Here is a 21,804-nt window from a genome sequence, read left to right as displayed (position 1 = left end):
CCAAACTGTCTTAGCATACATGCACATAAGCACAACCCATAGGGCCTACTGATCCAGCTTAGGGGAAAGGGAAAACAAGAAGTAAGACGTAGGGAAGAGTTGGAAAGTCAAAACCCTGCATCTTATTTTGGGCTCAGCCACATGCTAGTGGTGTGATTGAAGCCACCCAACTTCCCCTCTCTCACTGTGGCTTCCCTATAGGGAACTTAGTGGCCCTAAAGCATGGCCCCTGCCTCTCAGTCCTGGGGGCGGGGGCCTGGCCAGGAGGGTCCAACTGCCCAGCACAGCCACAACGATGATGAGAGCGGTAACCATACCCTCTGAAACTGACATCCCATCACGTGCTTTAAAGCTCTCCCCTCCATCTTGAAATAATAATAGGAGAAGAATATACTAATAATAAGAACTAGGGCTTCTCATTTGACTTTCGTGACCCTGGGACTCAACATGAGCACCAGTCTGGACTCGGAACACGTGTCCTGGTCTTGGCTCTGCCTCTCACTTGCTGAGTGACCTTTGCCAAATCGATTCCTCCTTTAGGGCTGTGGTTGATTCTTCTGTTCAATGGGAGGCCTGGGCCACGCGGTCTCCAAGGCTTTTCCAGGCCTAGGCTTCCGTGTTTTGAGTGAGCTCTGCCTTTGACTCCTATGGTTGCTGTAACACATCACTGTAATTTTGCTGGCTTAAAAGAACAGAAACATGCTCTCAGTTCTGGAGGCCGAGAGTCTGAATCAGGAGTGGACAGAGCCGTGCTCCCATTGGAGGCTCAAGGAGGGAATCTTTTCCTTGTCTTTTCTGGCTTCCAGCGGCTGCTGGATCCCCGGGCATTTTTTCGCCTGTGGCTTCATCATGCCCGTCTTGTCCCTGTGCTCATGTTGCCTTCCGTGTGTGCCTCAAATGTTTCTCCACTCTCTCCTACAAGGGCATTTAGGGCCCATTCAGATAATCCAGGATGATCTCTTCATCTCAAGTGCCTGGACTGAATCAAATCTGCAAAGACCCTTTTCCCAAGTAAGGTAACATTTACAGATCCCAGGGATCAGGAGGTGAGCATGTCTTTGGGGGTACATTTTGTAGCCAACTGTAAGCATCTACTATGCCCATGAGTGAGGGCATAGTAGTCTGAGTGAGGTCCAGGGAGAGTCCAGACATTAGCTGTGCGCCTCTCTGCTCCCCAAGAGCATCTGGTCTACCTGAGGAGCCGTCACCCCACACACCACTGCCAAGGGGCAACACCAGCTGAGCAGTAGCCAGTGCGCTGAGGCAGCCTTGGGGAAAGGTCACAAGCTCCAGACCCAGAATGCCTGGGTTCACATCCAAGCCCTGCCACCTGCTGGGCCAGGGGACCCTTGATAAGTTTCTTAGGGTCTCTGGACCTCAGTATTCTCCTTTACAAAATGGGCCTAATTAGACTTAGCCTGTGTGTTTGTTACAAAGTATGATATGTGCAGAGGCTGGCATCTTACAGGCTTTCAGAACCAGGGGTAATTCCCACTGATCAGTGAGGAACCAAGGGCAGAGAAGGGGAATGACTTGCCCAAGGTCACACAATGAGGTCATGGCAGAGATGGGTCGAGAACCAAGGTTTTCTAGCATTAGGAAGTTTCTTCTACTTCCCAGAGCCTTCACTCTCCAGAAGAGTCTTTTGAATCATGTTTGCATGGGCAGCAACAGGCTTCAATCTGCACTTCCTGTCAATTTAGGGAAGACTGGAGAGGACCAAACATACAGGCCTGTGCAGGTCCGACCCTGCAGGCAGGCATCACCAGCTGGGCGCTCCAAGACCTTGGGTTGACCCAGCCACCCAGAGAGAGAAGGGGAGGCCTGAGCTGCAGGGTCCTTTCCCAGACCTCCCCTGTCCTTCTGGCATCCTGGCATCCCTCCCCGCAGATGGCTCCTATGAGTGTGGCTTTCGCCAGCCGAGGGAGATAAGAGCGGACACATGAAACAGCCTATCGCGGCTGTTTACTGCCAGTTCTCTGCTCCCAAGTGCAGATCTTGGGCTGAGTCAATGTTTAACCTCATGTAGAGTCAATGTTTAATCCCAGGCCAGCCGGCCCCCAAACCCAGCATCCCTCAGCAAACTGGTCATACAGTCATGTCAGTGTCCATCACTGGGAAAGTAGAATCATGACTGTGAATCTACCAAAACTAAGTATCAAATCCTCTCTGGCCCCCCCCAACCGTCTTTAAGGATATTGACTATGTGGGATTATCATGTCCAAGCAGCCCTACCCTGGTCATCAGCAGGTAATACTCTAGTCATCCCTGCCCCTAGCTGTCTTGCACTGGCAGGAATACAGCAGGGACACTTCCTGCTCTGGGCTGGAGAGAGCCACGGGACGGGGACTAGCGCCGCTGGTGCTCAGCTGAGTGCTGCAGGCTGGGAAGGCAGGCCGTAGCGTGCTCGCCGCCTGGGACCCCACCGTGAAAGCGGGCCCTGCCGTAGTCTAGTTGGCTGAGCTCAGGTAGGCCTTTGGGCAGCTCCTGAGCGCCCACATATGTTTGGAGGCCCGAGCCTTTTTCGAGGTGAGCCTCCCTGTTAGGGAGCTATTAATAGTCTGTATTTGCCTGGCTGTGGAGTGATTTCATAGAGGCTCTCCAGGCCCTTCTCAAGGAGCTCAGAGCCTGATATCTGGGACTGGGACTGGCAGTGTCACGTCCATGTCAAGAACAACCTGAAGGAGTGAAAAGTCGGACAATGGCCATCTGGGTGGTGGATGCGTGGAGAGTGGATAGAAGGTGGTTCTGGTCACCGCAGAGTGTCGGGGAGGGCGGCTTGCTGGACAAAGGACGTATGAGAGCTGGGCGCTCTTCTTCCCCATGAACTCACTGAGCCGCCTCCTTCTCCCTGATTACCTGCCTCCCTGTGTCATTGTCCACACGTCCTACTCCTCTCCTGTTTTCCTAGCTCTGTTCACTCTGAATCAGAGAGTGAAAAACAACATTCCTTGGGGGGGTCCTGGGGTGGGGTGGGGGTTGCCTTCGTCATTTGGGTGACGGAGCGATGAAGGCCAAGACGGCGGTGGGAGCCTCCTGAGACTGGCGGGGTCTTGTCCCAAAGAGCTGGTTGTGCAGAGCAGGGAGGAGTGACGCTGGGCTGGAGAGTTGGCCTTGGTCCGGAGGCGCTCTCAGTTTCCCTGGGCCAATCCCAGAGCCCCGGAGACTTTTGGTCTCTTGGTTTGAGAGGCAGGAACAAATGAACCACCTCTTCTGAAGTTTCCAAACTGCTCTCTTTCCCTCTCCTACCTCCATACCCTGTACAGGGAGGGGCGGAAGGAGGAAGATTTTCAGAGTAGACATCCAAAGTCAACAGGCAGAGCGTCAGGTAACAGGGCCCAGCCCCTCTCATAAGCCACTGGGGTCCTTCTGCAGAAGTGCTGTTTCCTTGTTCCTGATCGGAGCCTGGCCTTCAGCCCACAGTTTGCCTGTCGGACGGCCACTGGAAAAACATCCCCTGTGATCCCCTGTGGCCCACGCCCCTCTGAGCCTCAACATTCCCATCTGTGCAATGGTATACAATCCACTTTTTTCTGGGGATAGGTACTGTAATTAATTTTTAGTTGTCTGTGCTGTGCGGGTGGAGTCGTGCGCTGGCAAAATGAAGTTTAGGCCGTTGCATTCACTAACCATCTGCCCTTTCCCATGCCAGGCTCTACAGAAGCAAAGCTCCCCAATGCTCTTTTCCTGAACCCTCGTCTCAAGGGCAACAACTGACCTTTCTGGGCAACATGGAAAACACCTTTGGTTATGATAGTCTTGGCATTTCCTCTCTTAACTAAGATCCTCGGGGGAGTCAGGAATTTGTAACATTAGGGAAAAGAGTGGCCTTTCTTTGACCTTCTTCTCTCAGAGCAGAACTGGTAGATCTAGACCAAGTCAGCAAATAAGCAAAGGTTGGGAACTCCGCCAGAGGTTGGAAAAGGCGGAACAGAGAAGGCTCTGGATGCTAACCAGGGAATGTGTGTCTTCAACAAAATGGGACCAGGGGACAAAGAGTGGCTGACTGGACAGTGCCCCAGTGTTCATGATTTCTACATGCCTCCAGAAGTGTGGGATAGTGTCCTCCCCTACCCCTCTGCTGTCCTTCTGGGTTTCTGCTGACCCCTTGGGGAGCAGGCAGGGGGATGACAATTTGTCCTCCTGCTTAGAGTGAAGGGAGCAGGCTGGTCCCGGGGGTGCGGGGAGTAGCCCGCGAGCCAAGTGGCATCCCTTAATGGGAAGGGAAGAACTTGGTGGGCTGGACCCTGCCAGAGGGTCTGTTGCCTTTTGTGTAGAATCTGCATTTTCATCGAACACTTGTCAATCCCTTAGTCCTGGGGTATCTGTACCCTTGGAAAATAATCACACAATTCATGTCCACTCGGCTTAAGTACATTAGAGATCATTCCGTGGAAATACCTTCCTTTTTGTGTCTGACTAAAGCTGTGTTTAAGCTGATTCCGGAGTTCCCAGACCACACTGGCTACTGGAGGAGGGGAAGAAAGCCCCAAAACCTTAGTGGAGAACAGTGACAAGTTTCCTGGGTCGTCAAGCATTTGCCCTGGGTTACCCAAGATGGATGGACATCCCCACAGGGAGTGAAAGTCTCGGCTCTATAATGCCGGGAAGGACCTCGGGGCAGTGACTGAAATTTCAGCTCTCTGTTCCAGCTCCATGAACTTGTACGCTTCGCTTAGCCAGGCTGGAAATCCACTGCTGGGTGACCAAAGAAAACAAATCACTGGAAATAATTATAAAACCTTCTACACACGGGCCTGACAGGAAAACAAAGAAAGCTCTCGAAGGTTAAACAGGAAAGGACCTGAATAGATTCCAGGGCATAAACCCAAGTGAGGAGGAAGGCATGGGGGGGTATGGATCAAGGATTTAACCATGAGGGTAGACTGCTTTGTGTTCAATTCTCCACTTGCCCTTTCCCTAGGGGTCTAACTTCTTCATTTCTCTGGCCTCAGCTTTTATATCTGGAGAGCGAGAAGTCTCATGCCTGCCTTACAGAACTGTTGCATCAAATGCAAGGTGAAAACCAAGGGTGGTGCCTGCTACGTAGAGATACCAAGGCAAGGAGCATCCACAACAAGAGCTCTGCCCTCTCGAGGGGGAACCTGCTTGATTACGGGAAAGTCGGCGCTCCCTGCATCTTGAATTTAAATCTCCACGGAGACTTCCCTGATTCTAGCCTAGTGATGGATGTTTCCCTGCCGCTCATCCCAGTGATGTGACTACCACACTAGCTGGGGATAGAAGATAAAAGCCAAGCCACTGACCATGCCACGTGGTGGAGTTGGCCCACTTTGTCTGTTTGACTCCTGCGCCACTGCAGGCATTAGTTAGCCCATAGATGAAAGTTATAGAGACTTGGGGTTGCCCCATTTCTTTCCAGGTGAGAGTTTCCTTCTGATCTTATCTCTGCCCAGCAATAAACGGTAGGCCCTGAGACTCTGATCTTGACTCTGCTCTGACACTTTGAACTATTGCTGGCCCTCCTCCTGGCAGACCTCAGCTTTCCCTAATGCACCCGGACGCGCCAACCGGTTCTACTTCCGGAAGTCACCCCTGCCTCCAGCCACTTGGCGAACACCCTTGCCGGGCTGCTCCCCTCTTTCCCCAAGATGGCATTGTCAGACTGGGCTTCTTCCCTGCTGAACACCAAGCAGACACTGTTACAGGAGGTTGGAGGAAGGAGAGGTCCCTGAGAGGGTTATTTAGGGGGAGGCAGGGGGGAGGCAGGGAAGCTTATGAAGAAGAGTGGGGTCTGATCCTTGACATCAGAGTGGTAACAGGACAGTCTGGTATGTTTGTATGGCTTAGCTCAGGGGTTGGCAAATCCTGGCTCTAGAGCCAGATCCAACCTGACACCTGTTTCTGTAAATAAAATTGTGTTGGCTCACAGCCAGTGCCATTCCTTTAAGTATTGTCCTTGGTCGCTTTGGGGCCACAACAGCAGAGCTGCCTAGTTGCAGCAGAGCCTACGTGTCCTACAAAGTGTAAAGTATTTACTCTCAGGCCCTTGACGGAAAAGGTTTGCAGACCCCGACTTTAGCGCACCCAGCTTTCCCAAACAGCGATCTGAGGAACCCAGTCCAGGGAGATTGCCTCACCAAGATACCAGAGTCCAAAATGCTGGGGAAACACTCCTAACGTCCCCACACCCCAGGGCTATTCACAAGGTATCTTAGTGTATCAAAGACTCCAAAAAGTCGTATGCGTAAGAACCCATTTATTGTTTAACCAGCATTTCCCAAACTTGTTTGATCTACCACCTCAACTTTTTTTCTTCCTTCAGAACACCTCTTAACGATCTTGAGAAGCTTGCCTTCTGTGGACGCCCCTGGTAAACACTGGGTAGGTGGAATGATCCTTTACCGCCTGAGTTCTCAGCCTGACCCTGTCTCTAATGGGCCGAGTGACCTTGGCTGGACAGCCTCTGCCCCCGCGCCTGCTTCCTCATTGGTTGAATGGGGTAATGTGGCTCTTCTGGCTTCCCTGTCCCTCTTACAGACCGTGCAGGAGGGTCACTGAGAACTGAGAGAGTGTTCACAAAAATGATCTGGGGCAAGAAACAGCAACGTCATTGATGGTATTAGTTTTGCTTTGAAACATTGTTTAGCAATGGCGAAGAGGAGAAAGCACTAGATCAAAGTTAGGGGTTCCCTTTTCGGATCCTTACTCTATTACTCACTAGCTTCAACCAGATTACTTCTCCCCATAGGGCCTCAGTTATTTCACCCAGGACTGTAAGGCTCTGTTAGCTCTGAAAGCCTATGATTCCATTCGGCTAGACACATCCAACTTCCCTACTTCTCCAAAACAATGGGGTCTCCCTCACCAAGTTGGAAGACTAAATCTCTGTGATTTTGGGAGGACAGCGCCTGTGCTGGGCACCAGCTGTGAGGCAGTATTAACGGAGGGTTTCTGGCGCTGTTGACAGCAATGGAGGCAGGGCTGATCCTTCTGGAAATGTCGACCTGACAGTTCTCAACCTGACACCGGAGTCCTTCCTTTCTTTCTCTCCCATTGTTCAAAGGCTGCTTTGCCCAGACGCAAAGTTCAGACAGCTGGCTAACAGATTTGGCAGAATAAAAAAGCAGATGTGACCCCGGAAAAGGCAGTGGGACCAAGGGTGGAGTGAAAGTTTTCCGATAGACATGGAATGAAGTGTTTATGAAGCAGAATCCACATAAAATTCCTTCTGGCCACCTTCTCTGTGAACACCACCCTCCCCTTAAAATGACCATTTCCCAGCTTCATCAATAGTCCTTTGGATAGTAAAGATTTATAAACAGCGGAACAAGAGGAGCTTTATGAAGAAGGTGAGAATCTACTGAAAAATTCCCTCCTCATCCATGCATTTAGGAAAACCCCAGAAAATCTTGCCTGGTTCAAAAGGTCTGTGGCATAATGAGTATGGGCTCAAATGGGAAGGGGTGATTTGAAGAATGGGGGTTGTTGTTTTTTTTTTTTTGGTTTCTATGGAGAAGGCACCTGCCACTGGAGTAAACCAGGGGAACTCCCAAATAAAGGGGACTCAGCATCTCAGAGGCCACTGAGCCCATGCCCTCCAGTACAGCCTTTCAACCACAAATACTTACTGGGGGCCCCACAGAGCTGGAGGTCCTCTGGGGACTTAGTGAGGTGGGTCTAACATGATTACTGCCCCACAGGAGCTCAGAGTGCACTTGAGAAGGCAAGCGTCATGTACGCGAATCTGATGAAATGTGTGCAGCAGGCTGAGCGCTAACGGACTTCAGAAAAGAAGGCGGCTAGCAAGGGCGAAGGATGGTGGCTAAGAAGTTACAGCAGTTGGAGGACTCATGTATTTTCAAAATCCCAGGAAAGGAAATTTCACACTTTCCTAGGTGACCTCCACCAGGGTTCAATCAAACCTTTCTTGAAGCCTTCTCTGAGTCATGCATCCCCTTTGGCTGGGGGAAATGCTTGACCTTCTTGGGCCCAAGGGTGGCCCAAGGGAAGCCTCTGCTTCCCCAGAAGGAGTGCCCACTCCATTCGCTCTGCTTCGTACAGGCAGAGGAAAGACGAGGAAAGGCTGAAGCTATGGTCCTTCATCCTGGTTCTCTTTCCCTGGTGATGGAAAGAGAGCTTATGCTTCCATTCGTCGGGGTCCAGGGTGTGTCTCTGGGACAGTCAGACTGACCTGGGGAGGACAGTCATCCCGGAGCATGTTCCTTTCCATGTGGGACAGCTGGTCTGGCTGCAGGCTCGGATCCAGGAGATATGTCATCTGAATCAAGGTGACCGCTGCTGCCCTCTCTGTCTCCTGAGCTGCACAGACACAGAGCAGACTGTGAGGGGACTGGGGACTGAATTTGATTCCCTGAGAACCCCAAACCCCTGCCCCTTCTGGGAACTTCCTGACACACAAGAACGCAGTGGAGCCCTTTGACTGAAGAGGATGGGGCTGGGCCTTTGGGGTCCCGGCTGTGATCACCGTAGTCTCTTCCACCTGCTCCCACAAATCTCACCCTCTCTTCATCAGAGCTAACCACTGTGGAGCACTCATTCGGGGAGCATTTAAACGTGGGCTCAAGAGACTTTCAGGCAGGCCGCGGAGAGGGCACAAGCGTAGTTCGCTCCCACATCTGGGACCTCCACGGGGGACTGGTCCTGCCGTTCGCATGCCTGTGGGGAATGTCTGTCTTGCCTTCCTCCAAGGAGAGGCTCCTCAGCTCTCTCCTCTCTCCTCAGCCTCTGCTCCAGCTCTGGGACGTCACTGAGGCATAAGTACAGAGAAGGTTCCCCCATTTCATCGATAAACCAAGGCCAGGAGCGGTGAAATGACTCAAGCTAGAACTTAGCATTTCCCTCTCCAGAGGTCTTGGCCCCGACTCCGACCCAGTCCTGAGAGTGTCTGAGCAGAACAAACACTCCCTCCCCAGCCTCGGGGCTACTCCAACTGCACTCACTCATCTCCTTTGTCCGCAGCTTCTTTTGCAATAGGCCAAAAGCCACAAGGGTCAGGGGGCACAGCACCGTGGAGACGGGAATCAGGATCCGAGAGATGTTTTTCTCTCCTGGAGAAGCGCTGGAGTGAAGTGGGAGGGAAAGAGCACGGGGGGGGGGGGGGGGGGGGGGGGCGGTTGGAGCTGGACAGGAGACTGAAGGGCATATGGTCCTCGCCCCTCGCTTACAGGTGAGAGGCTAAGGTGGGGGAAGTTGGCCACCTTCATTCCCACAGCGGGTTAGTAGCAGGGCTGGGACCAGAACCCTTGTCTTCAGGTTTCCAAGCCCTGAATCCTGGTCCCCACTGCACTGCCCAGGTGTGGGCCCCCCCTGGGGGCCTGTGGGAAAGAGGACCAAGTGAGTCATGTCACCCGCCCTGGGCATTTGGCTCTGCCACAATCTTTCCTTGTGGCTTCGGCAAGTACCTCCCCTCTCTAGAGCTTTCGTTCCTCATCTTAAAAAAAAAAAAAGTCCCAAAGGTTCCACCTAAATATTCTGTTTTCCTAATGTTTAGATTTTTACTTGAAAACCACGTGATAATACTCTGGGTTTCTTAGCAAGGACTCTTGAACAAGGGAGGGTCTGTGATTTTTATGGTTCTTGCCCTTCGTTGTCCCGGGGTTACAAAGAGAGAAGTGAGCACACGGACTGGGGGGTACAGACGTCAGCCCACGGGGGAGCATGCCGGGAGTGGGGCAGATACAGAGCCCGGGCCAAGACGAGGGTCTGGGAGTTTACCTCATCATGGAGGACCTCTTGCCCATGGGCATCACGGACCCAGCAGCTGGGGCCTGGCTTGGTGTGGCTTGGGGATCGCTGTCTCCAACAGGCATGTCTAGGTCCCCTTTGGTGGCTTCCTGCTCAGACGCCATCTCTATGCTGGTGGGTCCCTGGGTCCACACACTCGCAGCTGGGGTGCTTCCTTCATTGGAGCCCAGGGCTTGTGGCTGAGCAGCAGTTGTCACTGTTTCTGACAGGATTTCCTGCACCCATTTTCCTGAGACCAGAGTCGATGGCCTACCGGTCCCTGGGACTTTCCCCGTGACATCCAGAGCTGTTCTGACCCAGTCTGTATCTTCTGGTGGTCCATCGGCCTCAGTGGCTGTCTCCTTCCTTTCCTCACTGGGCCTACCTGTATTTACTGCTGAGCCTCTGGTGTCCCACACCCAAATACCTTCTGTCGTTCTGGACACGCCTCGGATTGTTGAAGCCAGACTCTCTAGAATGGGGACTGTTGTTGCCCAGACAGAGCCCTCTCCCTGGCTGGCTGTTCCTACAGCTATGGCCACAGTTGTCCCTGGGGTCTGCCTTCCCTCAGCTGATGCTCTTGTTTTGTTGGTTCCTGGAGGCAGAGCAATTCTGTCCCATCCTGTCCCCTGTCTTTCTACAGTCTGGGTGGTTCCTGAGGTCTGTCTGTTGGCCGCTGGTGATGCTGTTTCAGAGGATCTCGTGATGCGCTCACCTGTAGCCAGACTGGCCAAGGGGCTGGTGCTGGAAGGATCTGTGAATGGCAGAGGGAGACCACATGGGAAGGCTACCCTGGTTGCCTGCAGGATTTAGCAGAGGATGCCAGGCTAGTGTGCCTGCTCCAAGGACTGTGTCCTCACTAAGCCACACAGTCTTTGGTTAACATGTTGGAAAAAATAAAAATTAGGGAAAACCAGGCGTGTCCTCTAGCCTGTTGCACGTATTGACATTCTGTGGTCCTTTCTCCTTGTTTTATGCCCACATACTCTCTACTGAGTCGTCCCATACTCCCACGTGGCCCCTTTTCCGCAGCCTGCCCCGTACTGCTTCTCAGACACAGCAGGCCATCTCAGCAGATGTGTAGCAACATCTCACCGGACACATGCAAACCCAGGCTCTGCCTGCTCCCTGCCATGCCACCTGTCCTTGCCGGCCACTGCCTGGGCCCCCTTCTGTGGACTCCGGGTGCCCAACTCCAGGTCACGTCTCTGGAACCTGCCAGGCAGAGCATGGTCTTGGTAACTTGTGGGATGTCTGCCAAGAGGCTCGGTCTCAGGAAAAACCACTTCTCTCCTGAGTATCTCACATCTGCTTGTCTAAACAAAGAGACTTCGTGAGCCTGAGAAGCTGCATTTTTCAATTTGCCCCCTTCTTGGAGTCCTCTCCAAGCGTCCAGGCCACAGAATTTGGGGGAATGTGGGCAGGACAGCTGGCTTGCATTCATTTAGGTAGTTTTCCAAATACCTGCTTTCCTTCTGAAAGTGATTGCTTTCTGAAATGAAAGCCGACTTCCTAAAGTCCCTGCTTCACCCCCAGCTTTTCCTCATCACCGCCCCTCCTCAAGCTTAAAGCCCTCTTGGACCTGTCGATCTGCTCCCGCACCTCCCCCCCCGCCCCCCGCCCCGCATTCCCTTCGCCAAACTTGACCCACCAGCCCGTACCTGTGGAGACGGTCAGATTCATGCTGAAGAAGAACATGTTGTTTCTGTTGCCAATGCCACAGCGATAGCGCCCCACGTCTTCCGGGGACAGCTGGGACAGCGTCACCACAAACAAGCCGCCCTGCGGGTAGTCTGCTAGGGCCACGCGGCCGCGGTAGCTGAGATGAGTGTAGTTGGTGGTGGACACGACGGTGTGGCAGACCCGTGTCACCGGGCTTATGCGGCACCAGTACTTCCTCGCGTGCTTGTTGATGGACAAGGGGCTGTAGCGGCAGCGGATGGTGACAGCTCCCCCAGGTCCCCCAGACACCAGCCTCGGGCCTTTCAGTGCATTTGCAGCTGTGGGCAGAGCGCAGGGGAGAAAAAAGTCAAAGGAAATGGAGCACTGGCTATAGCCACTGTTTGCGGGTTACAAGCTCCAGACTCTGCGGGAATCAGGGAACAGGTCAGAAAATGCCGTCGTGAAAGTGAAGGGAAGAGGAATGCACGTGGACGCTTGGGAGCTCAGGAGGCCCCAGGTGTGGGTGGAGCTTCACCTAAGGCCCCATCCGAGAGACAGAAATGCGAGAATGCTCCCACCAGCTATCTAGCCAGCGTCCGTCGCGTGCCCGGCGTTCTCAGACACGTCCTTCCAGAGCCGGGTCAGCATCTGACGGAAGGGGCTACAGTTTGTTTGATGGAACACACAAGAGAGGAGGTAAGTAGGGGAGGGTGGGTTAGTGTGCGTTCCCCTGAGAGGGAAGGGTGCCCTGAACACCAGAATCGCGGTCCATGTAGTGGACCAGGCAGTTGAAAAATATTCACACCTGACACTTTTCTGCAGAAATACAGACAGCCACGTACCACCGTCAGAGCACAGACAAGCAGCACCGTGAACAAGTCTGCTTTGGCAAGGGGCGAACGTCAGGCCTGAACGCGTCCGCGGCCTGTTTACTGAGTGACATGAACTTGACCCGACGCGGGCAGAAACAGAGCTTGTTCTCGCGCTGTCTCTTCACACCGGCTCTGCTCCTCGATAAATCTCAGGCACGATTTCAGGTGCGGGAACTTTCACAGTCTCACTGAGACTGGAAAAAGTCCAGTATGGTCAACACCTATATATGCAGCCCAGTTCCGGGACTGACTGCAACTCCAGTCTCTTTGCTCTGCTCCTTCCTCTGTTCAAAACTGCAGGTCAGGCCCCGCGGGGATTGCCTGTGGCGGGGCAGAAGGGAGGGTGACCGGGAGAGCTGCGGTCTGTGCGCACACTCTCCGGGCACAAAGGATATCCAGAGCTCTTCCTAGATCTTTGGCCTCCCAGACTGTTCCAGGCCCTCTGGCCGCAGTTCCTTCCTTGTAAGAACTGCCTCTCCTGGGGCCTCTTGTGCCTCCTCTAAAACCACACCTATGACTTTGGGCCACCTGCCCTTCTTTCTGTAGTCACAGCCCTTTCTGGGTGGCCTTTGTGGCAGGGTTCCCCAGGGCCAGCTCCTTTCTGTAGGTCCCATATTTGATCACAGGAAGCACGCTTTCGTCCTACTGTCTGGAGCAGCTAGGATGTGGGACAGCTTGGCGAATGGCATTCTGTTAAGTTCCTTCTCTTATTTGAGAGAACGTGAGGGGGAAGTGATCCCTCCTGCCCCCCGGGACAGGTGGAGACGAGCCCAACCCTGACACCTCTCTCCACAGCACTTCTTCGGTGAGCTCGCTACCCTCCCCTGATTCCTCAGATGGCTACGTGAGGGGCTGTCGCTGGCACAGCCCACTCGGCAGTCTCTCCACGGTCCTGCACAGGTGCTTAAACATCTGGCTTTCAGATGTGGCTGCCTGGCCTCGATCGATCTGCTCTATGTCTCTAGGGCCATCTGAAGCTGAGAAGGTTCAGTTTTTGTTGCTTGTTTGTTTCTAAAGATTTTATTTATTTATTTGACAGAGAGAGAGAGAGAGAGAGAGAGCGCCTGTGAGCACACACAAGCAGGAGAGGGGCAGAGGGAGAGGGAGAAACTGACTTCCCACCGAGCAGGGAACCCGATGCAGGGCTCGATTTCAGGACCCCAGAGATCATGACCTGAGCTGAAGGCAGACATTCAACCGACTGAGCCACCCTGGTGCCCCAAGAAGGTTCAGTTCAGTATCCAGGTTTAATATCCCATTGCCAGAACTGGCTATAGAATTGCAAAGCCCGGTGCAAAATGAAAGTCCAGAACTCCCCGCTCAGAGGCTAGTAAGCCCTGCTCTCTGTGATGCTAGCAGAGCATTAAACCGAGCCCCTTCTGAGTATGGGGCCCTGTGCTTGCCCAGGGCACATGCTCATGAAGCCGGCCTGCCTGCTGCATATGTCTTGAGGTCTAATTATAGGAAATGCTATGACTATAGCACTGCTCACTGTAGGTTTAATTAAATGATATGCCACCAGCTATGTTGCTATTAATAAAGCTAAATGGCAGCTTTTCTTTAAACGTCAAGAATATTCACAATTTTAAACAAGGACCGTCTCGGGACAACAGTGATGGTGCCCTGATAAGGTGTTCATACCCTGTTCTCAGAAATTCTTGCAGTCTACACGTGGCACATACGAGAGGCTCTCTGCCCTGTTCATCAGCAGGATGGGGCAGTCTGACCTCTCAGGAGAAGGCTGATAAGAATCCTGAATGCGCTCTTGTAACGAACATTTTTTCTTACATAAATACCAAATTTTGCTTGCCCTTGAGAACTCATTTGGTGAATACCTAATCAGTAGCTCTTAGTTACATATATTTAAGGTGTATACAGATTATATTATATATAATTGAGAATCTATTGGGTATGGGCTAGCATTTTAGGATAAAGGGGGTGTCTTCCTCGGTTCCCTGATGCATATTCTCAGCCCTGCAGTGGAGTCGAGGACCCCATTATTTTCCTGCAGTTGTCTGTGGCTCTGGCTTCCCCCGGGGAGGAGCGAGGGGGGCCTGCAAAAGGAGGGGGCTTTTGGATGGGAGACCGACTCGGTCTGAGCGAGCACAAGAGGTCTGAAGCTGGACAGAGGGGGAGCGGTTGCACCTGCAGTGGCTGCCTCCTCCATCTGGCAGAGAAGTGAGAAAGGAATGAGTGTTTCCCTGGCCTAGAGGTGGGGCCTGGAGGGGAGAGGGCCACTCCACCAGCATCTGAGATGGGGTCTCCTGTGGGGGGGGGGTCAAAGCAGAACCTGGGCAAAGGGAGGAGATGGACCATCAGGGGACCATCTTAGTTCACAAATACAACCACAAAAGGAAGAGCCAGCTCTCAATCCCTTGCCACCCCATCTAATAAGTGTTCCCTGCCTTCTACCGCACCTCCCTTCGGCTCCTATGACCCTGCTGGGGTCCCACATGACATGGAGAGGAAAGGGAGGAACAGAGGAGAGGGCCTCCATCCCCCGTACTGCCTTCCTGACCACAGGCCTTGGGTGAATGAGGGGACATATCTTTGAAGGAAGACTGAAGTATTTTAACTACACCCTTAAAAGTATACATTCAGCATTTAAAACTTAAGGGAATTGAGTTAGGACTCTTACCTACACTAATATGTTAGCAAAAAAATCATGGGCCTGCCTGAGTTTTTGCTTGGGGGCAGGAGATGCCCGCGTCTACTGAAAATTTTTAAAATTTTCAATTAAAGAGGTAGAATGATTATATGACAGAGGGTTCTTGCTCAAAATGGACTTTTGGTTCATTAAGATTCTGATTTGTTTATATACCAAACACAATTATTCATCCTTTTCTTTCTTTTTTCTTTTTTTTCTTTCTTTTTTTTTTTTTTTTTTTTTTTGGTGTTACCAGAGCATTTTCATTCATTCAATGATTATTTGCTCAGTCTCTACTCAGGACCAGGTTCTAGGACCAGGCACTCTGGGGACATATTTATCACATTTCTCAATGATTCCCCATCACCATCAAAATAAAATCTAGACACCGCAGCCTGGAGATGGGCCGTGCGTCATCTGAGCCTGATCTATACCTGGCCAGCCTCACCACCAGCCTGCCAGGACCTATGGGGCAAGGACTCTGTCCTCCATCCGCCGGTCCCTTGTGACTGGCACGTGGTCAGCCCTCCATAAACGTGTGTCCACTAAATCAGTAGATGCAGAAATGCAAATTTTATTTACCCAGCCGGGTTCTTTGTAGACTCTGAACACTCTTGAGGAGGGCAGGTCTGCCCTCGTCCCGAGTCCTGGTCCTGGCACTGAGTGTTTTTGGAATGAGGGAGAATCAGCAGTGCCCCTTCTGTGCCCTGGAACCCTCATCTTGCAAATGCAGACGACTTTCAGTCAACTGGAAGGGAAGAGAGCAGAGACACTGGGACTATCAGAACAGGGAATATTCTAGAAGTGAGCATGGCCGGCATTGGCCCTCTCCTATGGGCTCTTGCCTCTCTCCTTCCCCCTGGACGCAGACCTGACCCTTCCCTGGATGCACTGCATGGCCCGGGATCCCGGGAGAGAAAGCCAGGGGTAGAAAGTCCGAAGTGTCGAGGCAGCCTTGAACATTGCTGAGAGGCCCGCCAGCAAACCCCGCAGACTGGGAGGCTCTGGGCTGGCTTTGCCAGCACCACATCCGGGTGGTGTTTGGAACTCACCTTGCAAGAGCAACAATATGAGGAGAATGGGCATTTTCCATCCTGCCCTCTGGATGGCGACCTGCAAAAAAACACTGTATCTGAGGAAACCCAAGGGGGCAGCTGAGAAGCTGAGGGGAACCCAGGGAGACCTGGGCTGAGGTGAGCCCTTTCTCACTCGAGGACCTCAGTGTGTTCAGTGTTGTGCCTGATGGGCCGTGTCTCACCCAGAGCAGGATTGCAACTGCCCTCCTTGAGAGAAACATGACTCCATCTCCCACCCGCAAGCCCGCATGTTTGGCCCGGGTCACGACCACCAAGGCGAAAAGGTCTCTACCCTTGGGGTTTCTGTGTTCAGAAGAGTTGGAACCCCCTCTGTAGGATCCCATACCCCCCCACCCCGCCACTTGCCAGCCCCGGAGCTCTGAATTTGGGGGAGCCTTGGGTCGTGGAAAGACCATGTGCTTGAAGTTGAAACGTAGGCGGTAGCTGTGGGGCCTCGGGGGGTCAGTTTCCTCCCCGGGGAAATGAACACATGCGTCAGGGGCTTGTTGCACAACTGAAACTGGATTGTGTTAGAAGTGCTGGCAGTGTGCTGGGTACAGAGCTGCTCCCTCCCCCTTCCCTCCTCACCCCTTCTTTTTGGCAGAAAGAGAATTGATTCCTTCAAGGGGAAGCTAGTGGGGTTTCTCCTGGCAGTAACAAGGACTTAGACACAGACTCTCTGGACAAGCAGTTGTCAGCACAAGAGTTCTATTCTCTTTCTTCTCCATAGCTTCTAGAAGGCTCTCCCTGTCCTCCAGCGCATGCTGATCTCCCCCTACTCTGGTCTCTCCTGTGGGCCTGGTGGGACTTTGTGTGTCATTGCTCTAACCCCAGGACAGGATGCAGCACGGTGCTGGAGCGAGGACCAACCACTCTCAGAAGAGACGCCATACTGATCCCCACTCACTAGCCTTTTACTGCTTGCTGATGATAAAGACTGAGACTGTACATTATACCGCAGTTGTAGTCCCCCTTAGTGTTTTCATGGATGCTTTTGGGTTGATTAAAAATCTGTGCTTTAAATCTGTCTACTGCCTGCAGTTCTTAGGACCTATATACTTAAAAAAGAAAGAGAAACAAAGAAAGAAAGAAAGAGAGAAAGGGCAAATTAGTTCGCTATCATCGTCTCCTTCTCCTTCCAATCCCGACCTCACTAGTGCTGAGCACAGGTGTAGACCATCAATGGTCTGACCCAGGGGCTGGAGACCCCCTCCCCCCACCCTCGCCCAGCTAGACTAAACCACGCAAGGCCGCTGGCCAGGCTGGGACATAAGCTTAAGGAGGAGAAAAGGGAATGGGGGAGGCAAGAGGGAGACGGGGGAGAGGAAAGGAAGAGAGAGTAGAGGACCCGAGAATGACTGAAGCCATGGTTTGGCCCCATAGCTGCGAGCTGGCCCCGCAACTTGGCTCCACCAGCCGTCGCCCCTAAAGCCTTGGCCTGCTCTACCAGGTGGAGCCCTGAGGGTGGGGAACGTTGGAAGAGTCCTTGGGCTCCTCATGCCTCCTTCGTGCCCTCTTAGCGATGCCCCTGCCTTGGGTGCCACCATGGCCACCTAAGCTGCCCGCCTCCCCCCTGCCGTCCAGGGTTCTGGCTGTCTGCCTTTACCCAGAGGTTCTTCCAGGTGTGCCTACGCCTAATCTGCTGTTTGTTTAATGTCCACCAAGCCCGGCTTCCTCGGGGCTTGTTTTTCTAGGGCACTAGGTGCTGACACGGCCCACGCTGAGGTCAAAGTCTTAGCACCACACCACCCAGTTCCTCGGAAGTCTACCGGTGCAGCAATCTCTAGGCTCGGGAGCAAAAGCCGCCTCACCCCCGAGAGGCAATGAGGAAGCACAGGGTATGAGATAAAAGGTCTCCCGGGAGTGATCAGCCTTGATTGGAGGCTGAAAGGACAATATCTGAAGTGACCTTCAGAAAACCTTCCTCCAGAATACAGAGAGCCCCAGCTCAGCAGCCTGGGGCTACAGGCCTCTGTAATAATCCACAACATTTTAGGGGATGAGGCCACTTGGGGGGGCTGCTCTGGTCCCCCCCATCCTACTGGGAAGGGCATCTGTTCATCTCCAGCACAGGCTGGTGTATGACTCCCCAAATCCCTACAGCCCCCCTGAGGCCCACTTCCCTCCTATTCCTACCCAGGGGCAGCAGCCACGAAAGCGAGGGAGCCTTCGTGATGTAGAGGGAAGTGCTCAGAACCAGGACTCAGGGGACTTCACTTCACCAGTGGCTGATGGAATGACCTCGAGCAAAGGCAGCCTTGTCTCCACTACAGCAGAAGAGCTTTGGCTGTGTGATCTCCATGTCTCCTTCTCTTTCTGACATTTGTTGGTTTCACATGACTCAGGGCCTCAAAGGAATCATGCACTCCGGTGGGAGGGAGAGTCCAGGGGAGCAGGAGAGTGGGGAGGCAGGAGGGAAATGCTGTGGCCTGAACCCCATGGTCCTTCCCTGGCCTCCTGGGCATGAGCCCAGCCTGCTCTGAGAAGGACCCCTGAATGCACACTGGAGAGCTGCTACTGCAAGTCCCCACCCCCTGCCCCCCATCCCGAGGGAGACAAGACCCCAGCTTCTGGGGAGAAAGCCGAGTCTCACCTGTCTTTCTCCTGGCTTAGCCGAGGCTTCTCCAGCCATCTCAGTCCAGAGATAATATCCACCTGGACTTTTCTTTTTATTCTCTCCCGTTTTGCGATGCTGGTGTTTGAATACCTTCTACCTTCTTTTCTTTAACCTTGAGACTGAGAAGGCAGCCCTGGAGGGCTGAAAAGCACCTGGAGCCCCAAGAAGCTCCAAGTGCAAGATAGAGCTCTGCCTCTCGCCTCTCCAGCCCTGCAGCAAGTCAGCGCACCCCCGGCCCTGGCTGCTAGCCCTAGGAAGGAGCCAGTCCCGGTTCCTTGTGGTCCTCACTGACACTCTTACAGAACTTTTCCAGGGGTGGTGACAGTGACGTCAAGGATCCACATTCTTCCATCTTTTTTTTCCCCTCCTGTCCTGGGTCCCAGATTTCTCAGGATGCCCCAGTTTAGCTGACCCCTTCAGGATAAGTGGTGCAACAATCTGGAGAGGGGAGAAAATTCAGGGGAGGAATTCCCCTATAGTCTGGCTGGGCAGCCAGTGCCTTCTCCCAGCTCCCAGGAGAGCCAGTGTAGGGCACAGACTCCAGGTCAACTGCATGCCTGGTAGTCCCTAATTCATGCTCTGCATGAAGCACAATACAGGAAATGAGATAATTTCCATGGAAAAAGATCCCTGACCAGCGTGGCTCATCCTGGAGGACAACCACGTGCTTAGAAATACTCCAACATTTTGCTTTGGAAAATAAGCCATGGGTGGGTTCTCTTCCTCATAAAAGATGTAACTCCTACCTCTGCTGGTTTTAAATGGACATCAGAATGACAACTAAGGAGCTCCAAGGGATGGAGGTATTGCGGACTCGATTGAAGGACTCTCACCAGGGCCCCTGTTGGACACTGCAGCACCCTTGGGCCAGTTACAAAGGGTACTTCTTCTTCAGAAAAATCAAGGCTGATTGTTGCACAATAACCATGGATAGCAACGTGTATTGTCCGTGCATTCCCCCTTCCAGGTTTGAAGACAGATTATGGGTAGGAACTGTGTTAATGAAAGCAATAAGAGAGGAAAAGAAACAATCCCATGAGCTGTCTGGAGTGTGGCTGGGACAAGGTCATCTTAAGTGTGTGTGCCAGTTTCTGAGTGCACAGTGGTATGTGACACTATCCCAGGACTTGGTTAGAAGGTCCAGATCTTCACAAACGCTAACAGCCTCTCATATAAGTTATAAGACATCTACGATGAAAATGGCATCCCTTTAGCTGTGGCAACCTTAAGCAGAGCACAACCTGAAGAACTGTATATGGTGGGCCTACTTATCCCCAGAAGTGAATGGTGGTAGAAACAATTAAGGTCTGGCTAAATTCTCCATTCTTAGCTCCTTTGGGAGCAGTACAGCATAGTGCTTTGATCACATAGACTTTGGAGTTAAGACTCCTTCCAAGTTAATATCCCAGCCCTACTTTTTACTGGAAAAATGATATGGGTCAGATTACTTAATAGCTTTACTCCTTGTTTCCTTCATCTGAAAACAGGAGATAATAGCACCTACCTCATAAAGTTATTTTGTAGATTAAGTGTGACAGTCCATGTAACTTAAAGTTCCCTGCATGTATCAAATTCTCAGTAAGTTTCAGCCCCTAATATTAATAGCTTAGCTCACAGCAATAGAGAACAGATATCTTTTAATGATCAAAGCCTCAGAAAAGGTCCTTTTTGAAGGTCATCTATTCAGTGCTTTGCTACTTTCTTTCTCTTTTCCTTTCTTTCTTTCTTTCTTTCTTTTCTTGGGGGGGGCATTTGATCATTTTGGCATTTGAAAGATTAGAAATAAATCAATTTGTCTGAAAACATGTCTGGATTGGTTTTACATTTAAAAATAAATATTTGTCAAATTGCATTGTTTTATAAACCATGCAGTCATTTTTTTTTCAATTTTATTTATTTATTTGACAAAGATCACAAGTAGGCAGAGAGGCAGGCAGAGAGAGAGGAAGGGAAGCAGGCTCCCTGCCGAGCAGAGAGCCCGATGCAGGGCTCAATCCCAGGACCCTGAGATCATGACCTGAGCCGAAGGCAGAGGCCCTAACCCACTGAGCCACCCAGGCACCCCGTCATTTTTCATCCTTAAGCATATATTTTCTAGTTTATCTCCTTTTGAACATTTTGGAGACTTCTGAATACTAAAGACATAAACCATAGTTAGGTCCAATTAGCTGTAAAGCACTGGGCCAGTTTTCAGAGGACTGACCCGGAGCCACAGAGTAGCTCCCTCTCTGAAGCTTTATGGGAGAGAAAACTCTGTACTAGCTACTCCTCTTGAGTATAACTGAATTCTTTTGCCTAGCACAAAGCCATAGGAAGCCTCCTTACCTAGGTTTACGACACGCTGACCTTCTGATTCCAGGTCTCAGACTCCAGAAAAAAAAAATAATAGTACTGAGACGAAATATGAGATATGGGAAGAGTTTTGCCCACTCCCTGCCCCCCACCTCCAATCCCCTAATCCCAATTTTAGCAAAGGCTTTTATTGACTAAACAGACACACCGAAGTAAAAATCAGAAACCAGCTAACCAAGGCAAGGAAAGGCACTTGTGCTATAACACAATGTGTATTGATCTCTTCCCTCTCCAAAACATGTTTTCTAATGAATAAATTAAGAGCACTGCACATCACTGCAAAGTTTTCTGCTTGCTATACCTACATGTGCAAGCTTTTTTCTTTTTTTAAAATATTTTTAAAGTTTATTTTATAGAGAGAGAGAGAAAGTGGGAGGAGGTGCAAAGGGAGAGAGAGAATCTTAAGCAGACTCCACACTGAGCACAGAGCCCAACTTGGGGCTCAATCTCACAACCCTGAGATCATATCTGAGCTGAAACCAAGAGGCAGACGCTTAACTGACTGAGCCCCCCAAGTGCTCCTGGAAGCTTTATTCCATCCTCATTATTAGCCAGAGAGACACAGCCCTTCTCCCCTTCCCTAACTCAAGTCCTGGTGAGAATACCAGATGCCAATGAAAGCGTTGTTTAAAAACACCTGGATCGCCACTACAAGGCCTTGATCACTTAGAAATTCATAGAGGACGGTGAACTATGAGACTTGTCACTCCTCCAAAGGATAAGAGGAGAAAATATTTGGATAGCATGAATAATCATTTTATAATGACATTTAGTAGGCATTTACAACCTCCACATCATTTAGCTGATAGTAAAGATTGCAATCCAGCGACATTCACAGCCCTCCAAATTCAGAAGACCTCTCAAAGGCAG

At 51.7% G+C, this 21,804-nt stretch overlaps 1 protein-coding gene and 1 long non-coding RNA gene across 2 annotated transcripts; one reads left to right on the top strand and one right to left on the bottom strand.

Annotated features, from left to right (window-relative positions):
* Nucleotides 1–2,239: 2,239 nt before the first annotated feature.
* On the top strand, nucleotides 2,240–5,885 carry LOC116575823. The gene is made up of 3 exons (XR_004279962.1): nucleotides 2,240–2,468; nucleotides 3,417–3,514; nucleotides 4,653–5,885. It is a non-coding gene; the product is annotated as an uncharacterized LOC116575823 (long non-coding RNA).
* A 321-nt stretch (nucleotides 5,886–6,206) lies between these two features.
* FCAMR (Fc fragment of IgA and IgM receptor) lies at nucleotides 6,207–18,847 on the bottom strand. Its single transcript, XM_032317377.1, has 7 exons — nucleotides 18,559–18,847; nucleotides 15,942–16,002; nucleotides 11,370–11,708; nucleotides 9,700–10,462; nucleotides 8,925–9,043; nucleotides 8,156–8,283; nucleotides 6,207–7,071 (listed from the first exon to the last, which is right to left on the bottom strand). Exons 1-7 carry the CDS (start codon nucleotides 18,595–18,597, stop codon nucleotides 7,063–7,065), a joined length of 1,458 nt encoding a protein of 485 aa, XP_032173268.1. The 5' UTR covers nucleotides 18,598–18,847; the 3' UTR covers nucleotides 6,207–7,062.
* Nucleotides 18,848–21,804: the final 2,957 nt, after the last annotated feature.

The sequence above is a fragment of the Mustela erminea genome, chromosome 17, assembly GCF_009829155.1.
Source record: "Mustela erminea isolate mMusErm1 chromosome 17, mMusErm1.Pri, whole genome shotgun sequence".
Classification (NCBI taxonomy): domain Eukaryota; kingdom Metazoa; phylum Chordata; class Mammalia; order Carnivora; family Mustelidae; genus Mustela; species Mustela erminea.
The sequence above is the reverse complement of the archived record's forward strand: the minus strand, read 5'-3'. Positions and strand labels throughout refer to the sequence as shown.

Excerpts from the sequence above, each read along its gene's own strand:
- FCAMR (XM_032317377.1), bottom strand. The coding sequence starts at position 18,597 with ATGGCTGGAGAAGCCTCGGCTAAGCCAGGAGAAAGACAG. Across the intron at positions 9,044-9,699 it reads AAGAGGTCCTCCATGATGAG|CGCTTCTCCAGGAGAGAAAA; the intron begins GTAAACTCCCAG and ends ACTTCACTCCAG. Across the intron at positions 8,284-8,924 it reads GCTGCGGACAAAGGAGATGA|CTCAGGAGACAGAGAGGGCA; the intron begins GTGAGTGCAGTT and ends GTGTCTGTGCAG.